This window comes from Somniosus microcephalus, chromosome 16, assembly GCF_052327205.1.
Source record: "Somniosus microcephalus isolate GS21.2 chromosome 16, FLI_Smic_1.0, whole genome shotgun sequence".
In the NCBI taxonomy this organism is placed as follows: Eukaryota; Metazoa; Chordata; class Chondrichthyes; order Squaliformes; family Somniosidae; genus Somniosus; species Somniosus microcephalus.
The window spans coordinates 45,712,018-45,729,929 of NC_141002.1; the positions used below are offsets into that span (position 1 = coordinate 45,712,018).

General features: G+C 48.5%; 1 protein-coding gene across 14 annotated transcripts in view; it reads right to left on the reverse strand.

Annotated features, from left to right (window-relative positions):
• The window catches only part of LOC147106116 (voltage-dependent calcium channel subunit alpha-2/delta-4-like), an 888,222-nt gene that overhangs the window by 757,105 nt on the left and 113,205 nt on the right, over nucleotides 1–17,912 (reverse strand). For all 14 annotated transcript variants that reach the window (XR_015081361.1, XR_015081362.1, XR_015081363.1 and 11 more), the window contains one exon: nucleotides 14,966–15,025. Coding sequence is in view for 11 of the 14 variants with exons in the window: in XM_086008903.1 (XP_085865029.1) it covers nucleotides 14,966–15,025 (60 nt within the window). In the remaining 3 variants the exon portion in view is untranslated. The remainder of the gene's footprint in view (nucleotides 1–14,965; nucleotides 15,026–17,912) is intronic.

The following is a 17,912-nucleotide window of genomic DNA, read 5'->3' on the forward strand; positions in this document are numbered from 1 at the left end:
GCCTCGTGCATGCCGTGCGGGCCGCCATCTTGGGATCCGCCATCTTTTCCCGACTCAACGGCCGCCCAGGGCCCAACAGTGGCTTCGATCACGGTGGATCAATCCAGGCCACACCCGTTGACAAAATCCATGATGGACATACAGGTAAACGGGAATTTAACTAAATGTTTAATTGACTGTGGGAGTACTGAGAGTTTTATCCACCCTAGCCTGGTACGGCGGCACTCATTAACGGTAACCCCTACACGGAGCAGAATTTCTATGGCTGCTAAGCCCCACACTTCGGACATTTTGGGCTACTGTGTTGTAACACTGACTGTAAAAGGCACGGACTACAAGGATTTTAAACTCCTCGTGATGCCAGAACTCTGTGTTAATGTAATCTTGGGCCTGGACTTCCAGTGCCACCACGAAAGTGTCAAGCTAGAATATGGCGGGTCCCAGCCGCCACTCACAGTCTGTGGCCTATCAACCTTAAAAATCAGCCCGCCCTCTTTATTCACTAATCTCGCTCTGAACTGTAGGCCCATAGTGACCAAAAGTAGATGGTACAGTCTGGAAGACAGACACTTTATCAAAGCGGAAGTGGACAGACTCCTGCGGGAAGGCATTATTGAATGCAGTACCAGCCCGTGGCGTGCCCAAGTAGTCATAGTTAAAAATAGCGAAAAGAAACGGATGGTAATTGACTACAGCCAGACTGTTAATATTTATACCCAGCTGGACGCCTACACTTTACCCCGCATATCAGAAATGGTTAACCAGATTGCGCAATACCGAGTCTTCTCGACTATCGACCTCAAATCCGCGTATCACCAGCTCCCCATTAGAACGGAGGACCGCCCATACACCGCCTTCGAGGCGAACGGGCGCCTCTACCATTTTCTCAGAGTGCCCTTTGGGGTAACAAATGGGGTCTCGGTCTTCCAACGTGAGATGGACCGCATGGTTGACGAGAATAAACTACAAGCTACCTACCCCTATCTGGACAATGTCACTATCTGCGGGCACAACCAGCAAGACCACGATCTAAATCTTGCGAGATTTTTAAAAACTGCCCTAAAGCTGAATCTAACCTACAACGAAGGCAAATGTGTCTTCAACACAACCCGTCTCTGTATCCTCGGCTGTGTGGTGGAAGATTGGGTAATTGGACCGGACCCTGACCGATTACGCCCCCTAAAGGAACTGCCCCTGCCACACAATCCCAAAGCTTTAAAAAGGTGCCTGGGATTTTTTTCGTATTATGCCCAATGGGTGCCCAATTACTCTGATAAGGCCCGACCCCTCATTAAATCGACGTCCTTCCCACTATCAGCTGAAGCTCGGGAGGCTTTCACCAGTATTAAACAGGACATTGAAAGGGCTGCAGTGTGTGCAGTGGACGAATGCATTCTCTTTCAAGTCGAAAGCGATGCGTCAGACTTTGCCTTAGCTGCGACCCTCAATCAGGCTGGGAGACCTGTGGCCTTCTTCTCCCGAACCCTTCAGGGACCTGAAATCAGGCACTCTTCTGTCGACAAGGAGGCACAGGCTATAGTGGAGGCAGTGCGGCACTGGAGACACTACCTAGCCGGCAAACGTTTCACCCTGCTCACCGACCAGCGGTCGGTGGCTTTCATGTTTAATAACAAACAAAGGGGGAAAATCAAGAATGACAAAATACTCAGGTGGAGGATCGAACTATCCACGTTCGACTATGATATTATGTACAGGCCGGGAGCCCTTAATGAACCCCCAGACACCCTATCGCAGGGAATGTGTGCCAGCATTCATACGGACAAATTACAGGGTCTTCACAACGACCTCTGTCACCCAGGGGTCACCCGACTATACCATTTTATAAAGTCCCGCAATCTGCCCCACTCCGTCGAGGAGGTCAGGGCAATGACCAGAGCCTGCCGCATCTGTGTGGAATGCAAGCCTCGTTTCTACAGGCCTGACCGTGCACACCTTATCAAAGCCACACTGCCATTCGAGCGCCTAAGTCTGGACTTCAAGGAACCCCTTCCCTCTGCCGACCGTAACGTATACTTCCTCAATATCATTGATGAATATTCCCGCTTCCCCTTCGCCATTCCCTGCCCAGACATGACCAGTGCCACGGTCATCAAGTGTCTCTGTAATCTATTCTGCATGTTTGGCATGCCGAACTACATACACAGCGATAGGGGGACGTCATTCATAAGTGACGAGCTGCGCCAGTTCTTGCTCTCGAAGGGGATAGCCACTAGCAGAACCACTAGCTACAACCCCCGGGGTAATGGGCAAGTGGAAAGGGAGAATGCTACTGTTTGGAAGGCTGTCACGTTAGCCTTAAAGTCAAAAGGCCTTCCGACCTCCCGCTGGCAGGAAGTCCTCCCAGACGTGCTCCACTCCATAAGGTCTCTGTTATGTACTGCCACTAACGCTACCCCTCACGAAAAGATGTTCGTTTTCCCCCGGAAATCCACCTCGCGCATATCTCTACCCGCGTGGCTGACGTCTCCGGGGACAGTACTATTGCGGAAGCACGTGAGAGGCCATAAAACGGACCCCCTTGTGGAAAAGGTACAGCTCCTCCATGCAAACCCTCAGTACGCCTATATCGAATACTCTGACGGGCGAGAGGACACTGTTTCCATAAAAGACCTCGCTCCCTCGGGGAGCAGAGAGAACGATGGGAGACTACCCGATGAAGACCTACACTACAAAGAGACAGGACGCCCAGAGGTATCAATACCCAACTTTAACCTGGAGGACACTGCAGATAACCTGGAAGACACTGCGGAGGCCCGGACAGCGGAGGAACCAGAATCCACTCCTCTAGGGGCACCCCAACCGGCTTTGCGCCGATCACTGAGAACTGCAAAACCTCCTGACAGACTCACTTATACCAACTTTTAAGAAACATCACCCCGATGGACTAAATCTATAGAAGGGGTGAATGTAATGAAATCTGTTTGTCTTCGTCCTGTATTCGTTTTGCACTCATGTATATTACCCTCCCCCACTGTGTATAGTTTCACTTCCTCTTTCCCGACTAACCTGGGAGGTTCCAGGTCTTGGCTCTTGGCTCCGCCCCTGACTTCTCTTACATAAAGATCCCAGGATCTGTATGACTCATCCCTGTGAACCAGTCGGCATGTTGAGATGTTAGCTCTGAGCTTAGTGATTAAAAGCCAACTTGTTTAAGTCTATAACTTCTAGTTTTGTGGTTATTGAAGGCCCATCAATAACGTTTTAAGTAATCATTAAATAACATTTTTACAAGAATAATAATATACACATTTGCTGAAGTTAATCAATTACAAATTCAGTCTCTCTGGAGGCTTCCTGACTCGGTCCGGATAACGCCTCGGTGGTGTAGTAGGTTCTTTTGGCAAGGTCGATTCGGCTTCAATGCTAGTGTCGGGTTCATCTGGTTCCAGTATCACCGGATCGGAGGTAGATACTATGGGTATCTCTGCTTCATCACTAGGCATATAGAGTTGTGGTGTAGGTTGTCCTTTTTTGGATGACTCTATGATCTGGTCAGCATGGTGCCTTATTATGCTTTTTCCAATGTCCACGGTATACATCAGCGGTCCTAGTCGTGTGCAAATAGTTCCAGGCTGCCATTTCTCGGTACGGTAGTCCCGGGCCAAAACTGGTTGACCTATCTGGAAGGTTCTAGTTGGCCTTTCATTCATGCTTTGAAATTGCCGGTTCTCTACGTCCCTTCTGACGTTTGGCTTGACCAAATCCAGCCGGCATCTTAGTCTTCTATTGAAAAACATCATGGCGGGGGTTTGGTTTGTAACCACATGTGTTGCATTCCTGTACGCAAACAAGAAGTTATCTACCTTATGTTGTAGATTTATGTCTTCATTACCCATGGCCTTTATGGCCTTCTTGAAGGTCTGGACAAACCTTTCAGCCAATCCATTGGTGGCGGGATGGTATGGGGCGGACGTGTACTGCTTAACCCCATTGTTTTTTAAGAACTTCCTGAATTCTTCGGATACAAATTACGGTCCATTATCAGAACAGATCTGTTCAGGCAGCCCATTCCTGGTGAATATGGTCCTTAATACTGTGATGGTTTTTTCCGTGGTGGTGGAGGACATCTTTATTACCTCCGGCCACTTGGAGTGTGCATCCACCGCGATTAAGAACATTGAGTCCATAAATGGACCAGCAAAGTCGATATGTACCCTTTGCCATGGAGATGAGGGCCACTCCCATAGATGTAGAAAAGCTTGTGGTGGGGCGTTTTGGACCTTCTGGCATCCTAGACAGCTCTTGGTCATTTCTTCGATGGCTCCATCGATACCTGGCCACCACACAAACGCTCTGGCTAAGTTCTTCATTTTCACTCCACCCAGATGCCCCTCGTGAAGCTCCTTTAGCACTCTATCCTTGAGTTTGGGTGGAATCGCCACTCTGGATCCACAGATCAAGGTTCCTCGGCACACTGACAGCTGTTCTCTTCTTTGCGAGAATGCTGGCAACAGTGGTTCGCCATGTGCTAGCCATCCCTTCACCGTTAAATCGTAGACTCGTGAGAGAGTCGGGTCATTTCGCGTTTCCTTTTCAATGGTAGAATTTGTCACCGGTAGACATTCCACTATGGTCGAGTGGAATATCTCCACTGGGTCCACTGTAGGCGCCTCTTCCACCATTGGCAACAGTAGGCGCGATAACCCGTCAGCATTCCCATGCTGTTTTGTTCCTTTGTACTCTATGTCATATTGGTGTGCCCCTAGGAAAAGGGACCACCTCTGTAGCCTTTGCGCTGTCATAATGGGAACGCCCTTTTTAGGGTTGAATATGGAGACGAGGGGTTGATGGTCAGTCAACAAGGTAAACTTTTGTCCATGTAGGTAATGGTTGAATTTCTTCACCCCCCACACCAGGCTGAGTGCCTCCCTGTCGATCTGGGCATAGTGACGCTTAGCTGAGTTCAATGAGCGTGATGCAAAAGCTATCGGCCGCTCCGAGCCATCAGGGAATCTATGCGATAATACCGCTCCCACGCCATAAGGGGATGCATCGCACGCTAGTCTGATTGGCAGTGATGGGTTGTAATGAGCCAACACTTCCCTGGACGTGATCAAGCCTTTGCATTTATGGAAGGCACGTTTACAGTCTTCGCTCCATTTCCAAACTAGTCCCGTTTGTAGCAGTGCGTTAAGCGGGTGCAGAACCGTCGACAAGTTTGGTAAAAATTTATGATAGTAATTTACTAATCCCAGGAACGACCTTAATTGTGAGACATTTTCAGGCGCTGGGGCCTTTACGACCGCTTCAATTTTTTCAGGTGACTTATGCAACCCTTCTTCGTTAATGACATGGCCACAATATGATATTTGTTTCTGGAAAAATTCGCATTTGGGGCGGTTTGCTCGTAGGCCCCGTTCTCTCAGCCTCGTGAGCACCTGCTCCAAGTTGGCAAGGTGCTCATTGTCGTTTTCTCCTGTTACAAGGATGTCGTCTAGGTAGCATTGAGTCCCCGGAATCCCTTTCAGGACTTGCTCCATAGCTCTTTGCCAGATAGCCGGAGCTGATGCCACTCCGAAAACCAGTCGATTGTACTGGTACAGGCCTTTGTGTGTGTTTATCGTGAGATACTTTTTAGAGGCCTCCTCAACCTCCATCTGTAGATATGCCTGTGCTAAGTCAATTTTGGTGAAACGTTTCCCTCTGGATAGTGAGGCGAAAATATCTTCTATCCTCGGAAGAGGATACTGAACCGTGTGAAGAACCGGGTTTACAGTCACCTCGAAGTCCCCACAGATGCGAACTTTTCTCTGTTCTTCAGATTTATCATTATTCAACGTTTTCTTCATGACCGGGACGATGGGTGTTGCCCACTCGCTCCAATCTACCTTGGATAACACGCCTGCTTTTTCCAAATTCTCCAGCTCTGCCTCGACAGCTGGACGAATTGCGTATGGCACTGGCCTTGCCTTAAAAAACTTGGGAATTGCCGCATCTTCCACTTTTATTGAGATGGTGGCGCCTTTCAGGGTTCCTAGTTCCTGTTGAAACACTTCTTTGGCGTTAGCCAAGATTTCTTTTAATCGTCCAGGTATGACGTCATCATCGTTTTTTTTCTTACTGGTCACCGTCAGTGCCTGAATGGAGTGCCAGTCTAAACGTATCTTTCTGATCCATTCACGTCCCAACAACGGTGGACCACCATCTTGCAGAACGTATAAATACAACTTCTGTATTTCCTTGCCGTTGTATACAACAGGCACCCTTATTTTCCCTCTGGGGTATACTTTCTGCCCCGTCTATGTCTTCAAGACAATGGATGTGTCTTTCAAAGGTATATGCGGAAATAGCCGCTCGTAATCCTGTCAACTCATGACGGTCAGAGCTGATCCTGTATCTAGCTCCATTTTGACTGGGGACCCCGCTATCATGAGGGTAACCCAAATGGTCTGGTAATCTTCTTTGGCAATTACATTATGTAATTTGAGACAGCTTAGTCTCTTGTTTCCGGAGTCGCTATCGCTCTTCTGGTCTTCGGAGCTACTGTCCGTCATCATTTGTACCTTTCTGTACTTTTCCTTATTGACCTTTTTACTGTCAGCGGATTTCTTTCCAGATCTGCATACACGTGTACACGTGCAATGTGTCCCATCTTTCCGCATTGCCTGCATGCTTTGTCCTTGAACCAGCAGTCCTTCTGGTCATGGGTGGATCTGCCGCAGCGATAACATCTCTCGAAACCCCATGTCATTTCATGGGTGCCGAAGTCCTGTGGCTTTTGCTGTATCTCTGCAGCTCCTCTTGCTGCTGCTTCGTATGATACAGCCACACTGAAAGCCTTGTCAAGTGTCAAATCTTTCTCAGAAAGTAGTCTTTTCTGTGTTCCTTCGCTTAGGAGACCGCAGACGAATTTGTCTCGTAGAGAATCTGCCAGTCCTGCCCCGAATTGGCAGTGCTTTGACAGCTTTCATAATTCGGTGAGGTAATCAGCGTTACTTTCATTCTTGTGCTGATTCCTCCTGAAGAATTTGAATCGTTCCGCTATCAGCAGCGGTGTTGGGTTTAAGTGCTCCTGTAAGGTATCAACAATCTCCTTAAAATTCTTGTCCATCGGTTTGGCTGGAGTGATCAAGTTTCGTAACAGCCCGTATGTCCTTGCGCCCATCAGATTTAGAAGTACCGATGCCTTTTTATCATCCGTTACTTCATTCGCCTTGCAATATACCTCCACTCTTTCCACATATGTGGTCCAATCTTCTATATCACTATCGAAAGCAGTAATATTGCCAGTCTTCGGCATCTTGAAAATCTAAAATGGCGCTTCCCGCGCTTTTCTTTCTTCCCCGCCGAGTTAAGATGGCTCCTCCCACGCTTTCCCGCCGCTGCCGCTGCTGTTCTCCGCGGTTCCCGTTGCGACCTGCAGCTTTTCGCGGTATTTCTATTTTTTTAATATATCGCTTCAATAGTTTCTCCGTTACTTGGAGAACCGTTCCCGTCGTGGAGCGGACCCTCTGGGACTTTCCCCTCCCTCTGCTCGGTCCGAACGCCAACCTGCTTTGCAGCACCGGCTGCGCCGTGAGTGCTCAGCCCTCTCTCTCTCTTTGCTTCTGCTTCCCGACTCGCTGCCCGGCCCCGTTGCAGAGCCACCCGATCGAGCTCTTGCCCGCCGCAGCCCAGGAAGGATCAGTGCACTACCTGCCACCAGCCCGTTTAGCTGGGGAAACCACAGACTGGAGACCAAGCCTGGCCCTCGTTTTTGAGTTTCTTCGAGTTATTTTATTTATTTATTTTTCTTGCTTCTGGCTTCGACCTTCGTCTGAGGAATCGATTCCCTTGAGGTGCTGCCAAATTGCAGGTAAGTTCATTTCTAACTCGTCGCCACTGTTAGATCCGTGTGTTAATGGAGACACGGAATGCAGGAGTTGATTTAACAAGTGTTTACTGAACAAAGTCTGGAGGTGAACTAACAACACAAGACGCTACACAGGCTTATATACCCGAGTGGTCACTACTGGTACTACAGTATACAGGGGCTTCAAAAACATAGTTCCTCTTAAAGGTACATACACTACACTGTCGGTTCTGTTTCCCGGACAATGATTTCTGTATTTTCCATGCTCTGTAGCTCCTCCTTCAGGTGACTACGTAGAGCAAGGGGTGTCCTTCTTGGTGGGCAAACCACAGGGGTTGCTGCTGGGTCAAAGTGAATATTGCATTCACCTGGGAATAGTCCAATTCCTTTGAAAACGTCAGCAACTCCTCCATGACTGTCTGCTTCTCAACTGGTGCTGTCAATGATAGCACTAGCTTGAATAGTCCATGTCTAAACATGCCTTTAGACCTAGCACTGGAGGTGCTTGAGTGTCAACAATGTAAAAGTCCAACATCATGTCGCTTTCCTTGTACTTGCATTTCATCACACATGTGCCTTTTACAATGAGCTGCTCACCCCTGTAGCTGGTCAGTCTGCGTGAGGTGGGCTATAGCTCACACTCATCCTTCAAGCTGTGATACTCAGAGGAATTACATTAACCTGAGCTCCAGTGTCTAGTTTAAACTTAAGCTCTTTGCCCTGTTTTCCTATCTCAATATCGGCAAAGGCTTGCTCAGTCTCTGAAATCTGTTTTTTTCTGTGACACAGATTCAATAAACAGTTCCTCTGCATTTGGCTCTCTATCTGGCATTTGGCTGTCATTCACTGTGTGCACTGTTTTTCCAAAAACAGTCCTGCAAACTTTAGCAAAGTGGTTCTGTTTACCACATTTAGCACATTGCCTTCCTTTGGCAGGGCATTGCTCCTTTTCTCCATACACCTTGTTTCCACAATATCCACAGTTTTTGACGCGTTTTATGTCTGTGTCGCCCATTTTTAGAACTCTCTCTGTTCTTTCTGTTCTGAAACACGCTCTCTGGGCGGTGTTCTTTGGTGTGTGTTTATTAACTGCGTGCACTGTCTGTTCACTCGAGCTGCTCGTGGCGCCGGTTATGGTTTTCAACTGTGCTTGGGCTATCTCGTGTGATCTAGCTATATCCATAGCTTTGTCCAGCGTTAGCCCGGACCCAACATTCAAAAGTTTCTCTCTCACTTTAGCTGAATGTATTCCAAACACGATGCGGTCTCTGACCATCTGATCTTTATCTTCTACATATTCACAGTCTTTTACCAGCAGTTTTAACTCAGTCACGAACTATTCAAACGACTCACTAGCTCCTTGTACTTTCTCCTGAAACTTGTACCTAGCGAATATCGTATTTGTCTTGGGCATCACATATGATTCAAAACGGTCAAAATAACTTTTCAGTACCTTTGCTTTATCCGCGGTGAGAGACCATGTGATAAAAATGTCTCTCCCTTTTTCTCCGATCCACAGGAGTAGGTAGCTGCATCGTTCTTCCTCCCCTTTGCTTTTCAGCGGACCCGAAAACATCAACTGCACATGTTGCTTGTACTTGCGCCATTCTCTATGTAAGTTCAAAGATTCCCAATACATTCGAGGGAAGGGAGCTCCAACGATGTCCATTTCAAATCCCATTTCTGACACCATGTCTTGTTTTGCACAGTTTGTACAAAAATAATAAATTGCAGGACAACGGAGTATTACAGTTTAACTCTTTTATGAAGCATTAGGTTTGTTAATTTTACTCATACAGCACAGTGGGGACAAGATGGAGTTAGGACCCCTAGCCTGGGTCTTCAAAACAATAGTAGTCCTTACAGATGCCTGCAGGCCGATAACAACTCAGCATGTGATCACATGTGAATATAATAGGTATTCCTTACAGATGCCTGCGGACCAATGATAATTCAATATGCAAATGTTACAGGAATAGGTGGGTCAGTGGCAGCTTGGATAAGGAATCGGCTTAAGTACAGAAAACAGTGAGTTGTGGTAAATGGCTGTTTTTCAGACTGGAGGATGGTAGACAGTGGTGTTCCCCAAGGGTCAGTGCTGGGGCCACTGCTTTTTTGATATATACAAATGACCTGGATATTGGAATACAGAGTAGAGTTTCTAAATTTGCCGATGACACCAAACTTGGGGGTGTAGCAAACAGTAAGGATGATACCAATTGACTGCAGCAGGACATAGAAAGGCTAGCAGAATGGGCAGACAAGTGGCAGATGGAATTTAATACAGAGAAGTGTGAGGTGATGCATTTTGGCAGAAGGAACAGGGAGAGGCAATATACACTTAATGGCACAGTTTTAAAGAGTGTGCAGGGACAGAGGGACCTGGGAGTTAATGCGCATAGGTCCATGAAGGTGGCAGGACATATTGAGAGAGTGGTTAGCAAAGCATATGTGATCTTGGGCTTCATAAATATAGAAGTATTGAGTACAAAAGTAGAGAAGTTATGCTGAACCTTTATAAAGCACTGGTTAGGCCACAACTGAAGTATTGCATCCAGTTCTGGTCACCACACTTTAGGAAGGATGTGAAAGTCCTTGAGAGGGTGCAGAGGAGATTTACCAGAATGGTTCCGGGGATGGGGGATCTTAGCTACAAGGACAGGTTGGAGAAGCTGGATTTGTTTTCATTAGAGCAAAGGAGGTTGAGGGGTGATTTGATAGAGGTGTAAAAGATTATGACGGGTTTGGATAGCTAGACGGGGAAAGGCTGTTCCCACTAGTTGATGGTATAAGGACTAGGGGACACAGATTTAAGGTTTTGGGCAAGAGATACAGGGGGGATGTGAGGAAAAACTTTTTTACGCAGAGAGTGGTGAGGACCTGGAACTCGCTGCTGATGGAAGTGGTGGAAACGGAGACACTCAATGTTTTCAAGGGCAGACTGGATAGGTACTTGAGGGAAATAAACTTGCAGGACTACGGGGATAGAGTGGGGGAATGGGACTGACTGGATTGCTCTACAGAGAGCCAGCACGGACTCGATGGGCCGAATGGCCTCCTTCTGTGCCATTAGGACTTTATGGGCAGGATTTTCATTGCGCCGCGGAGGCGGGATTGGAGGCGTGTGGGGGGTTAAAATTGCAAAAACTGGCGGGCGGGCCCAACCCCGCCTCCATCCCGCCTCCACGCAATTTCCATTAATTCATGTCTAATGGTCCCGTCTCCGTCCTGCCTTCAAGAGGCGGGATAGGCCGTTAAGGCCCTTAACAAGCAATAAATTGCCTCTATAATGCCATTTTGAAAGGCCTTTGCGATTTTAACCCTTTTCCCACATGAAACACGCCTGTTCTGAAACACGATGGTGAAACCTGGTGGGAGCACAATTGGATTGCTGACTATCAGCTGCAGGTCAACCATTAAAGAGGAGATTTGATCAGCCATCATTTGCAGGAGGCAGGACTTTGTAGTCTCAGGTCTGGGGGAATTTTTGGAAGGCATAACCACAGCTGTGGAAGTTTGGAGCCTGACACCCATCTCCAGTGTGACCTCCTGGGAAACCCCTCTCGCCACCTTCACTGAGCACTTCCTCAACTGAGGCATATACCAGAAGCATGGGAACCATTTATTTCCTTTCCCCCTGGACATCAGATGAGGACGAAGACCAGCCATGGCAGCAGCAGAACCATGAAGAATAGCAGCACCAACAGCAGCAGCAACAGCAGGAGCGCCAAGCTGCTGCTCACCCACCTGAAGCTGCACAGGCCAGAAGGCGCCAGCGTGCGACCACATTGCTGCCTGGGATGCAAGGAACGCACTCATCTTGGCCAGATTTGGTTAGCCTAGCCAATCAAGCACTTTTGCCTCGCAGCTTCTTACCTGAGCATCGACAATGGCCAAGGACCAGCGGATTCCTAGCAATTTGACCACCATACTGATAATTGCAAGTAATCCTAAGCCCTCAATGTGAAAGTCCCATTTGCTTAACGACACACACCACAACTACAGCAGTAGCCATCAGATTTTTCATTTACATTATTCATCTGATGGTTTTTTCACAGAAAACATCAAATTTCACCCAAGTGACTACCCTTGTGACTATTTGTGCAGTATCTTTCTCTTACGTGTGCTCCTACGTGGTGCTTCCCCTGTGGCTTCAGCAGATGTGAAGGCCCCTTGCTCACTTTCCTGCTGCTCCTGTCTCGACACCTTTGGCGGGCGTCCTCTGGGGTTGCGAACCTGTGAGGACTCGTCAACAGTCTGCTGCTCCTGCGGTTGTGCAGGGGTTGAGACGCCGATCTCAGTTGGGTGTGGACTCTGGTGGGGCTCTGACCGAGGGCTCTGCAGTGGTATGGAAGTGTGAGCGCTTGGAGAAGAGCCCCCACTTCCTTGATGTCTGCCACCAACTTCCCCGTCATGGGTCAGGTCCCCCTCAGCGCTTGCAAATGGCTTGAGAGCACCTTGCTGCACATCAAGGGGGCCATGGGGACCCGTATCTGCACTGGCAGTCCGACTCAGAAGGGCTTCCATGAAGGTCTGGTTTCTCTGTTCAATAGATGACCATCGCTCCTCCAGTGATGTCATTCTATTCTGAACACTCACCATGTTTTCTGCACTCTGGCAACTTATCACCTCCATGGAGGTTGCCAACCTTTCCACGATGATACGTTCATGCGCCAATGACTCCACAAAGGCTCTGCTCATGTTCGCTATGGACTCCTCCATTCGCTCCACACTCGCAGCGACCCTGGAGACAAAACCTGCTAGAGACTCCTGCATCTGTTCCTGGAGTTCCAGCACCGCTGATCTTATGGATGGACCCAGAGGCAGAGGTCGACATGCTGCTGAGCCGAGCTGGCAGAGTCCTGCGCCCTCCGACTAGGACTCTCCACTGCTGTCCCTGTCTCCACAATCTGCTGATGCTCACTTGTGAGCTGTGATACACCAGGTGACAACACTACTCTATGTCCCGAATGTCCCACCGAGGTGTGAGTGCCTGCGCTGGTGCTGGGTGCGTTGAATTGTGCTGATGCTGCGCCCTCAGAGGTTGCAGCTTCCTCTGAGGAGTCTTGCGGCTCATGCTGTTCCTCCTGGCCAGTGGGGACGGGTGCTTGCGATGGTCCTGTGGGGGAGTAAAGGAAAGAGTCAGAGATGTGAGGCCAAGGTTACATGCACATTGCATATTGCAGATGATCATAAGTCCATCTGTCAGAGCTTCAGCATCATTATCAGCGACTCATGCAATGTCAATGAGAGAGATGGAAAACTATTCTGTCACCAGCTTGCTGTGATGCACCCGTCTGTCCGTCCCACACTTGCGCATCTTCCTCCACTCCTACGATCTCCAGGACCGCCTCCTCCCAGGGGGTGAGGTGGGCTACTGAGGGTGGCCCTCCTCCTGTCCTCGCTCTTTCTCGCTTATTGTGAGCTCTCTTTTCCTGCAATGAGGGAGACAAGTGGAGGTTGAGTGAGAATGAAGGAGTGAGTGTAGAGATTCCATAGCATAGATACTTAGAAGGAGACAAAGACGGAGTGAGGTGGCAAGACCAAGGGCCCTCCCTGTGTGTTGTCAGTTGTTTTCATAGCATCACAGTGATAGGGAGTGTGAGGGCTGCATAGTCGAATAGTTAGGTGAATGTGACCATAGAGAGAAAGGGAATGGGTAAGGGTGCATGGATGTCAGTGTCAAGTGGGATGTGGAGGAAGAGATTGCTAAAGCTGAGTGCTGGTGAGGAAAGGCAATGGGGATCAGATTGAGGGTGATGGGAAATTCATACTCACTTTTCCAGTGCGCAGAAGGTCATGAAATCTCTTCCTGCACTGAATCCACGTTCTGTGGGTAACTGATAATGAGTTGACCTCCTCTGCTATTTGCAGCCACACAGCCTTGGTCTGCTGGGGAGGCTTCTTCCTCCCTGAAGAAGGGAAGAGCACCTCTTTATGAGCTCTTGCTCCCTCAACTAAAGCCTGCAGGGCAACGTCGTCAAACCTTGGAGCAGACCTAGGTCTTTCACTGGCCATTCTGCCTCCAGGTCCCTGTAGCATGAAAGGCCAAAAGGTTGGCAGTCTGCAGAAGAAGCAAGGCTTCTTGCAGACCTTAAATGCAGCAGCAATGATGACGTCATCGGGGGCGACTTTCAGACTGGAAAAACTAATTTGCCAGGGTTCCCACACGCTGGAAATCAATTGGCCAATTAAGTTAAAATCGCATCAATCTCCCACATCGATTTAGATTCGTGTGGATAACACAAAATGCGGATTACACGACCCCAACCCGCCCCTGAATTAAAATCCAGCCTTATGTCTCTATGACTCTAAAATTGGCTGGTTGGAATCGGGGTTCACATTTTTTCAACTTTCACTGCCCCCCACGCATCCAACCCACCCGTTTTTACCTCTGAAAATTCTGACCATAAAATATAAAAGCAAGGACATTATTATAAACCTTTATAAATCACTGGTTAAGCTGCAGCTGGAGTATTGTGTCCAATTCTGGGCATCATACTTTAGGAAGGATGTCAAAGCCTTAGGGAGGGTGTAGATGAGATTTATTAGAATGGTACCAGGGATGAGGAACTTCAGTTATGTGAAGAGACTAGAGAAGCTAGTATTGTTCTCCTTAGAGCAAAAAAAAGGTTAAGGGAGATTTAACAGAGTTAAGAAGGGTTTTGAGAGAGTAGATTGGGAGAAACTGTTTCCACTGGCAGAAGGGTTGGTAACCAGGGGAAAAGTACTAGGGGGAAGATGATGAGAATTTATTTCACGTAGTGAGCTGTTATGATCTGGAGTGCACTGCCTGAAAAGGTAGTGGAAGCAGAATCAATAGTTATTTTCAAAAGGGAATTATATACTTGAAAAGGAAAAATTTGTCAGGCTATGAGGAAAGAGCAGGGATGTGGAACTTATTGGATAGCTCTTTCAAAGAGCTGGCAGAGGCACAATGGGCCAAATGGCCTCCTTCTGTGCTCTATGATTCTATGATTCTAATTTACTCAAGCTTTTCAGTTAGTTATACAGAAGTCTTTACTAAATCTCAGCACCAAACAGAAAAGCAGAGGCATAAGATTTATCATCAGGGTAAATTCATATTTATTACATATACGAGTGTGTTTTTACCTTAATTTAAAAATAACCTTTTAGCTCTGGTGCACTCACCTCAAAATCCATATCGTACTTGTGGTATAAATCAGCTTCTTCAGCAGCATCTACCAATCTCTGCACAGAAACAAAAAAGAGAATTTATTGTTATCTTCTTTTTTAGACCTATGCTATTCCTGTGCCATGTGGGAAGTCCTGGAAGCTTCGCGTAGCCTGGACGACCACATGTGCGGGAAGTCTCGCTAGCTACAGCAACTCGCGCTCCGGGTTTCGGAGCTTGAGCGGTGGCTGGAGTCACTGCGCTGCATCCGCGAGGCTGAGAGTTACGTGGATAGCATGTTTCTAGAGGTGGTCACCCCGCAGCTTAAGAGTATGCAGGCAGAGAGGGAATGGGTGACCACCAGACAGAAGAGGAGGACCAGGCAGGTAGTACAGGAATCCCCAGAGTGCATCGCACTCTCCAACCAGTATTCTGTTTGAAGTACTGGTGACGGCGATGGTTCCTCTGGGGAGTGCAGCCAGAGTCAAGTCCATGGCACCACGGGTGGCTCAGCTGCACAGGGGGGGAGGAAAAAGAGTGGAAGAGCAATAGTGGTAGGGGATTCGATAGTTAGGGGAGCAGCCAGGCGTTTCTGCGGCCGTAGACGTGACTCGAGGATGATATGTTGCCTCCCTCGTGCCAGGGTCAAGGATATCACTGAGCGGCTGCAGGACACTCTGAGGGGGGAGGGTGAACAGCCAGAGGTCGTTGTCCATATCGGTACCAATGACATAGGCAGAAAGAGGGATGAGGTCTTGCAGGCAGAGCTTAGGGAGCTAGGAGAGAAATTAAAAAGCAGGATCTCAAAGGTAGTAATCTCCGGATTACTCCCAGTGCCATGTGCGAGTGAGTACAGGAATAGGAGGATAGAACAGATGAATGCGTTGCTGGCGAGATGGTGCAGGAGGAAGGGCTTTAGATTCCTGAGGCATTGGGACCGTTTCTGGGGAAGGTGGGACCTGTACAAACTGGGCGGGTTACACCACAATAGAGCCGGGACCAATATTCTTGCGGGGAGATTTGTTAGTGCTGTTGGGGAGGGTTTAAAATAACTTGGCAGGGGGATGGGCACCAGCATATAGGAGGAGAAAAGTGGAATAAGGTGCATAAAAGAGTGAGTACTAGGGAAGATAGTACTAGAGGCTGTGGTAGTAGCATATTAGATAGGAGCAGACGAAGAAAGACTACAAAAAATTCAAAAATGGGTTTAGAATGCATGTACATAAACACACAAAGTGTGGTGAATAAGGTTGGTGGGCTACAAGCATAATTAGCCTTGTGACAATATGATGTTGTGGCAATAACGGAAACGTGGCTTAAAAATGGTGAGGACTGGGCACTTAATATTCAAGGGTACAAGGGCCTAGAAATTGGGTTTTGGCTTAGCCAGGGCTTTAGCGCCGGAAGTTAGTGCCGGCGCTAAGTCCGCTGCGCGCGCCAAAAATTCAGTGGCGCCGCGCCCAAACGGCTGCCGGCGCTACTGAAGGGTCTTAGCGCCTGGAAAAGGGCGCTAACTGCCGTTTCGCACCGCAATTCCGGCGCTGCGGCACCCGATGCGGTGCGGCAGGCTGGGGAAGTGCAGGCCTCCTCCTTCCGTTAAGGAGGAGCTGCCTGCACCCGGCTGCGGCCCGCGCAAATCTGCTTAAAAATGAGCCCGGCACCTCGGACAAGTGCCGGGCTTGCATCTGTTCCGGGGGGGGGCGGGAGAGAAGTCCAGGGAGGGAGCTGCAGGCAGGCGGCCGGCGGGAAAGCGGCCGGCCGCCGCGGGGCCTTTAATGCGCCGGCGCTAACTGCAGTAAGGCACCTCTGACAAAACGCTGGTTGCGGCTGCCACGGGCGAGGCGGCCGCAACTCAATTTCGGAGTTCGGGCGGGTTACCACGGCAACCGGGACGCTGCGCACACCGATGACGTCATCGGTGCCGGCGCAGCGCTACCGGAGCAATGCCGATTTAGGGCCCCAGGGAATTTCACTACTGGCCATAACTCCGGCGCAAGGCCCTCTAGCGCCTCAAATGAGGCGCTAAGGCTACTGAATTTTCAGCCGAAGGTGTTCAGAAAAGATAGGGAAGGAAAAAAGGGAGGTGGGTGGCAGTGCTGATTAAGGAAGACATTGTAGTGTTGGAAAGGGAGGATGTTCTTGAGGGGACAAGGACAGAGTCCATTTGGTTAGAGTTGAGGAGCAAAAAGGGTATGATCATACAATTGGGGTATTCTATAGGCCTTCAAATAGTGAGAGGGAGGTAGAGGAGCAAATCTGCAGGAAAATTGTAGTGATATGCAAGAGCTATAGAGTTTGGGGGACCTTAATTACCCAAATATCGATTGAGATGATGCTAGGGTAAAGGGAAAGGAGGGGGAGGAATTTCTGAAATGTGTTCAGGAGAATTTCCTTGACCAACATATTCTTGCCCGAACCAGGAAGGAGGCATTGCTGGATCTGGTGCTGGGGAATGAGGTGGGCCTGGTCGACCAAGTGTCTGTGGGAGAACACTTGGGTACGAGTGATCATCGTATTATAAGGTTTAGATTAGCAATGGAGCAAGGAACAATCTAGAGTGGAACTTCTAAACTGGAACAGGGCTAACTTCAATGGGATGCGAAAGGATCTTGCCAGGGTAAAATGGAACCAAAGACTGACAAGAAAAACTGTAACGGAACAATGGGTGATATTTAAGAAGGAGATGTTCCAAGTACAGGCTAGGTACATTCCAATAAGAGGGAAGGGTAAGGGAACCAAAGCAAGGGCTCCTTGGATGATGAGGGAGATAGAGAAGAGGATAAAACAAAAAAAGAGGGTGTATGATGCATGTCAGGTGAATTCTTCATTAATACAGTCAGAATCAGGGGAATTTATAATGGGGAACAAAGAAATGGCTGACCAATTAAATACATATTTTGATTCTGTCTTCACAAAGGAGGACACAAATAACCTCCTAGAGATGTTGGGGAACATAGGGTCTGA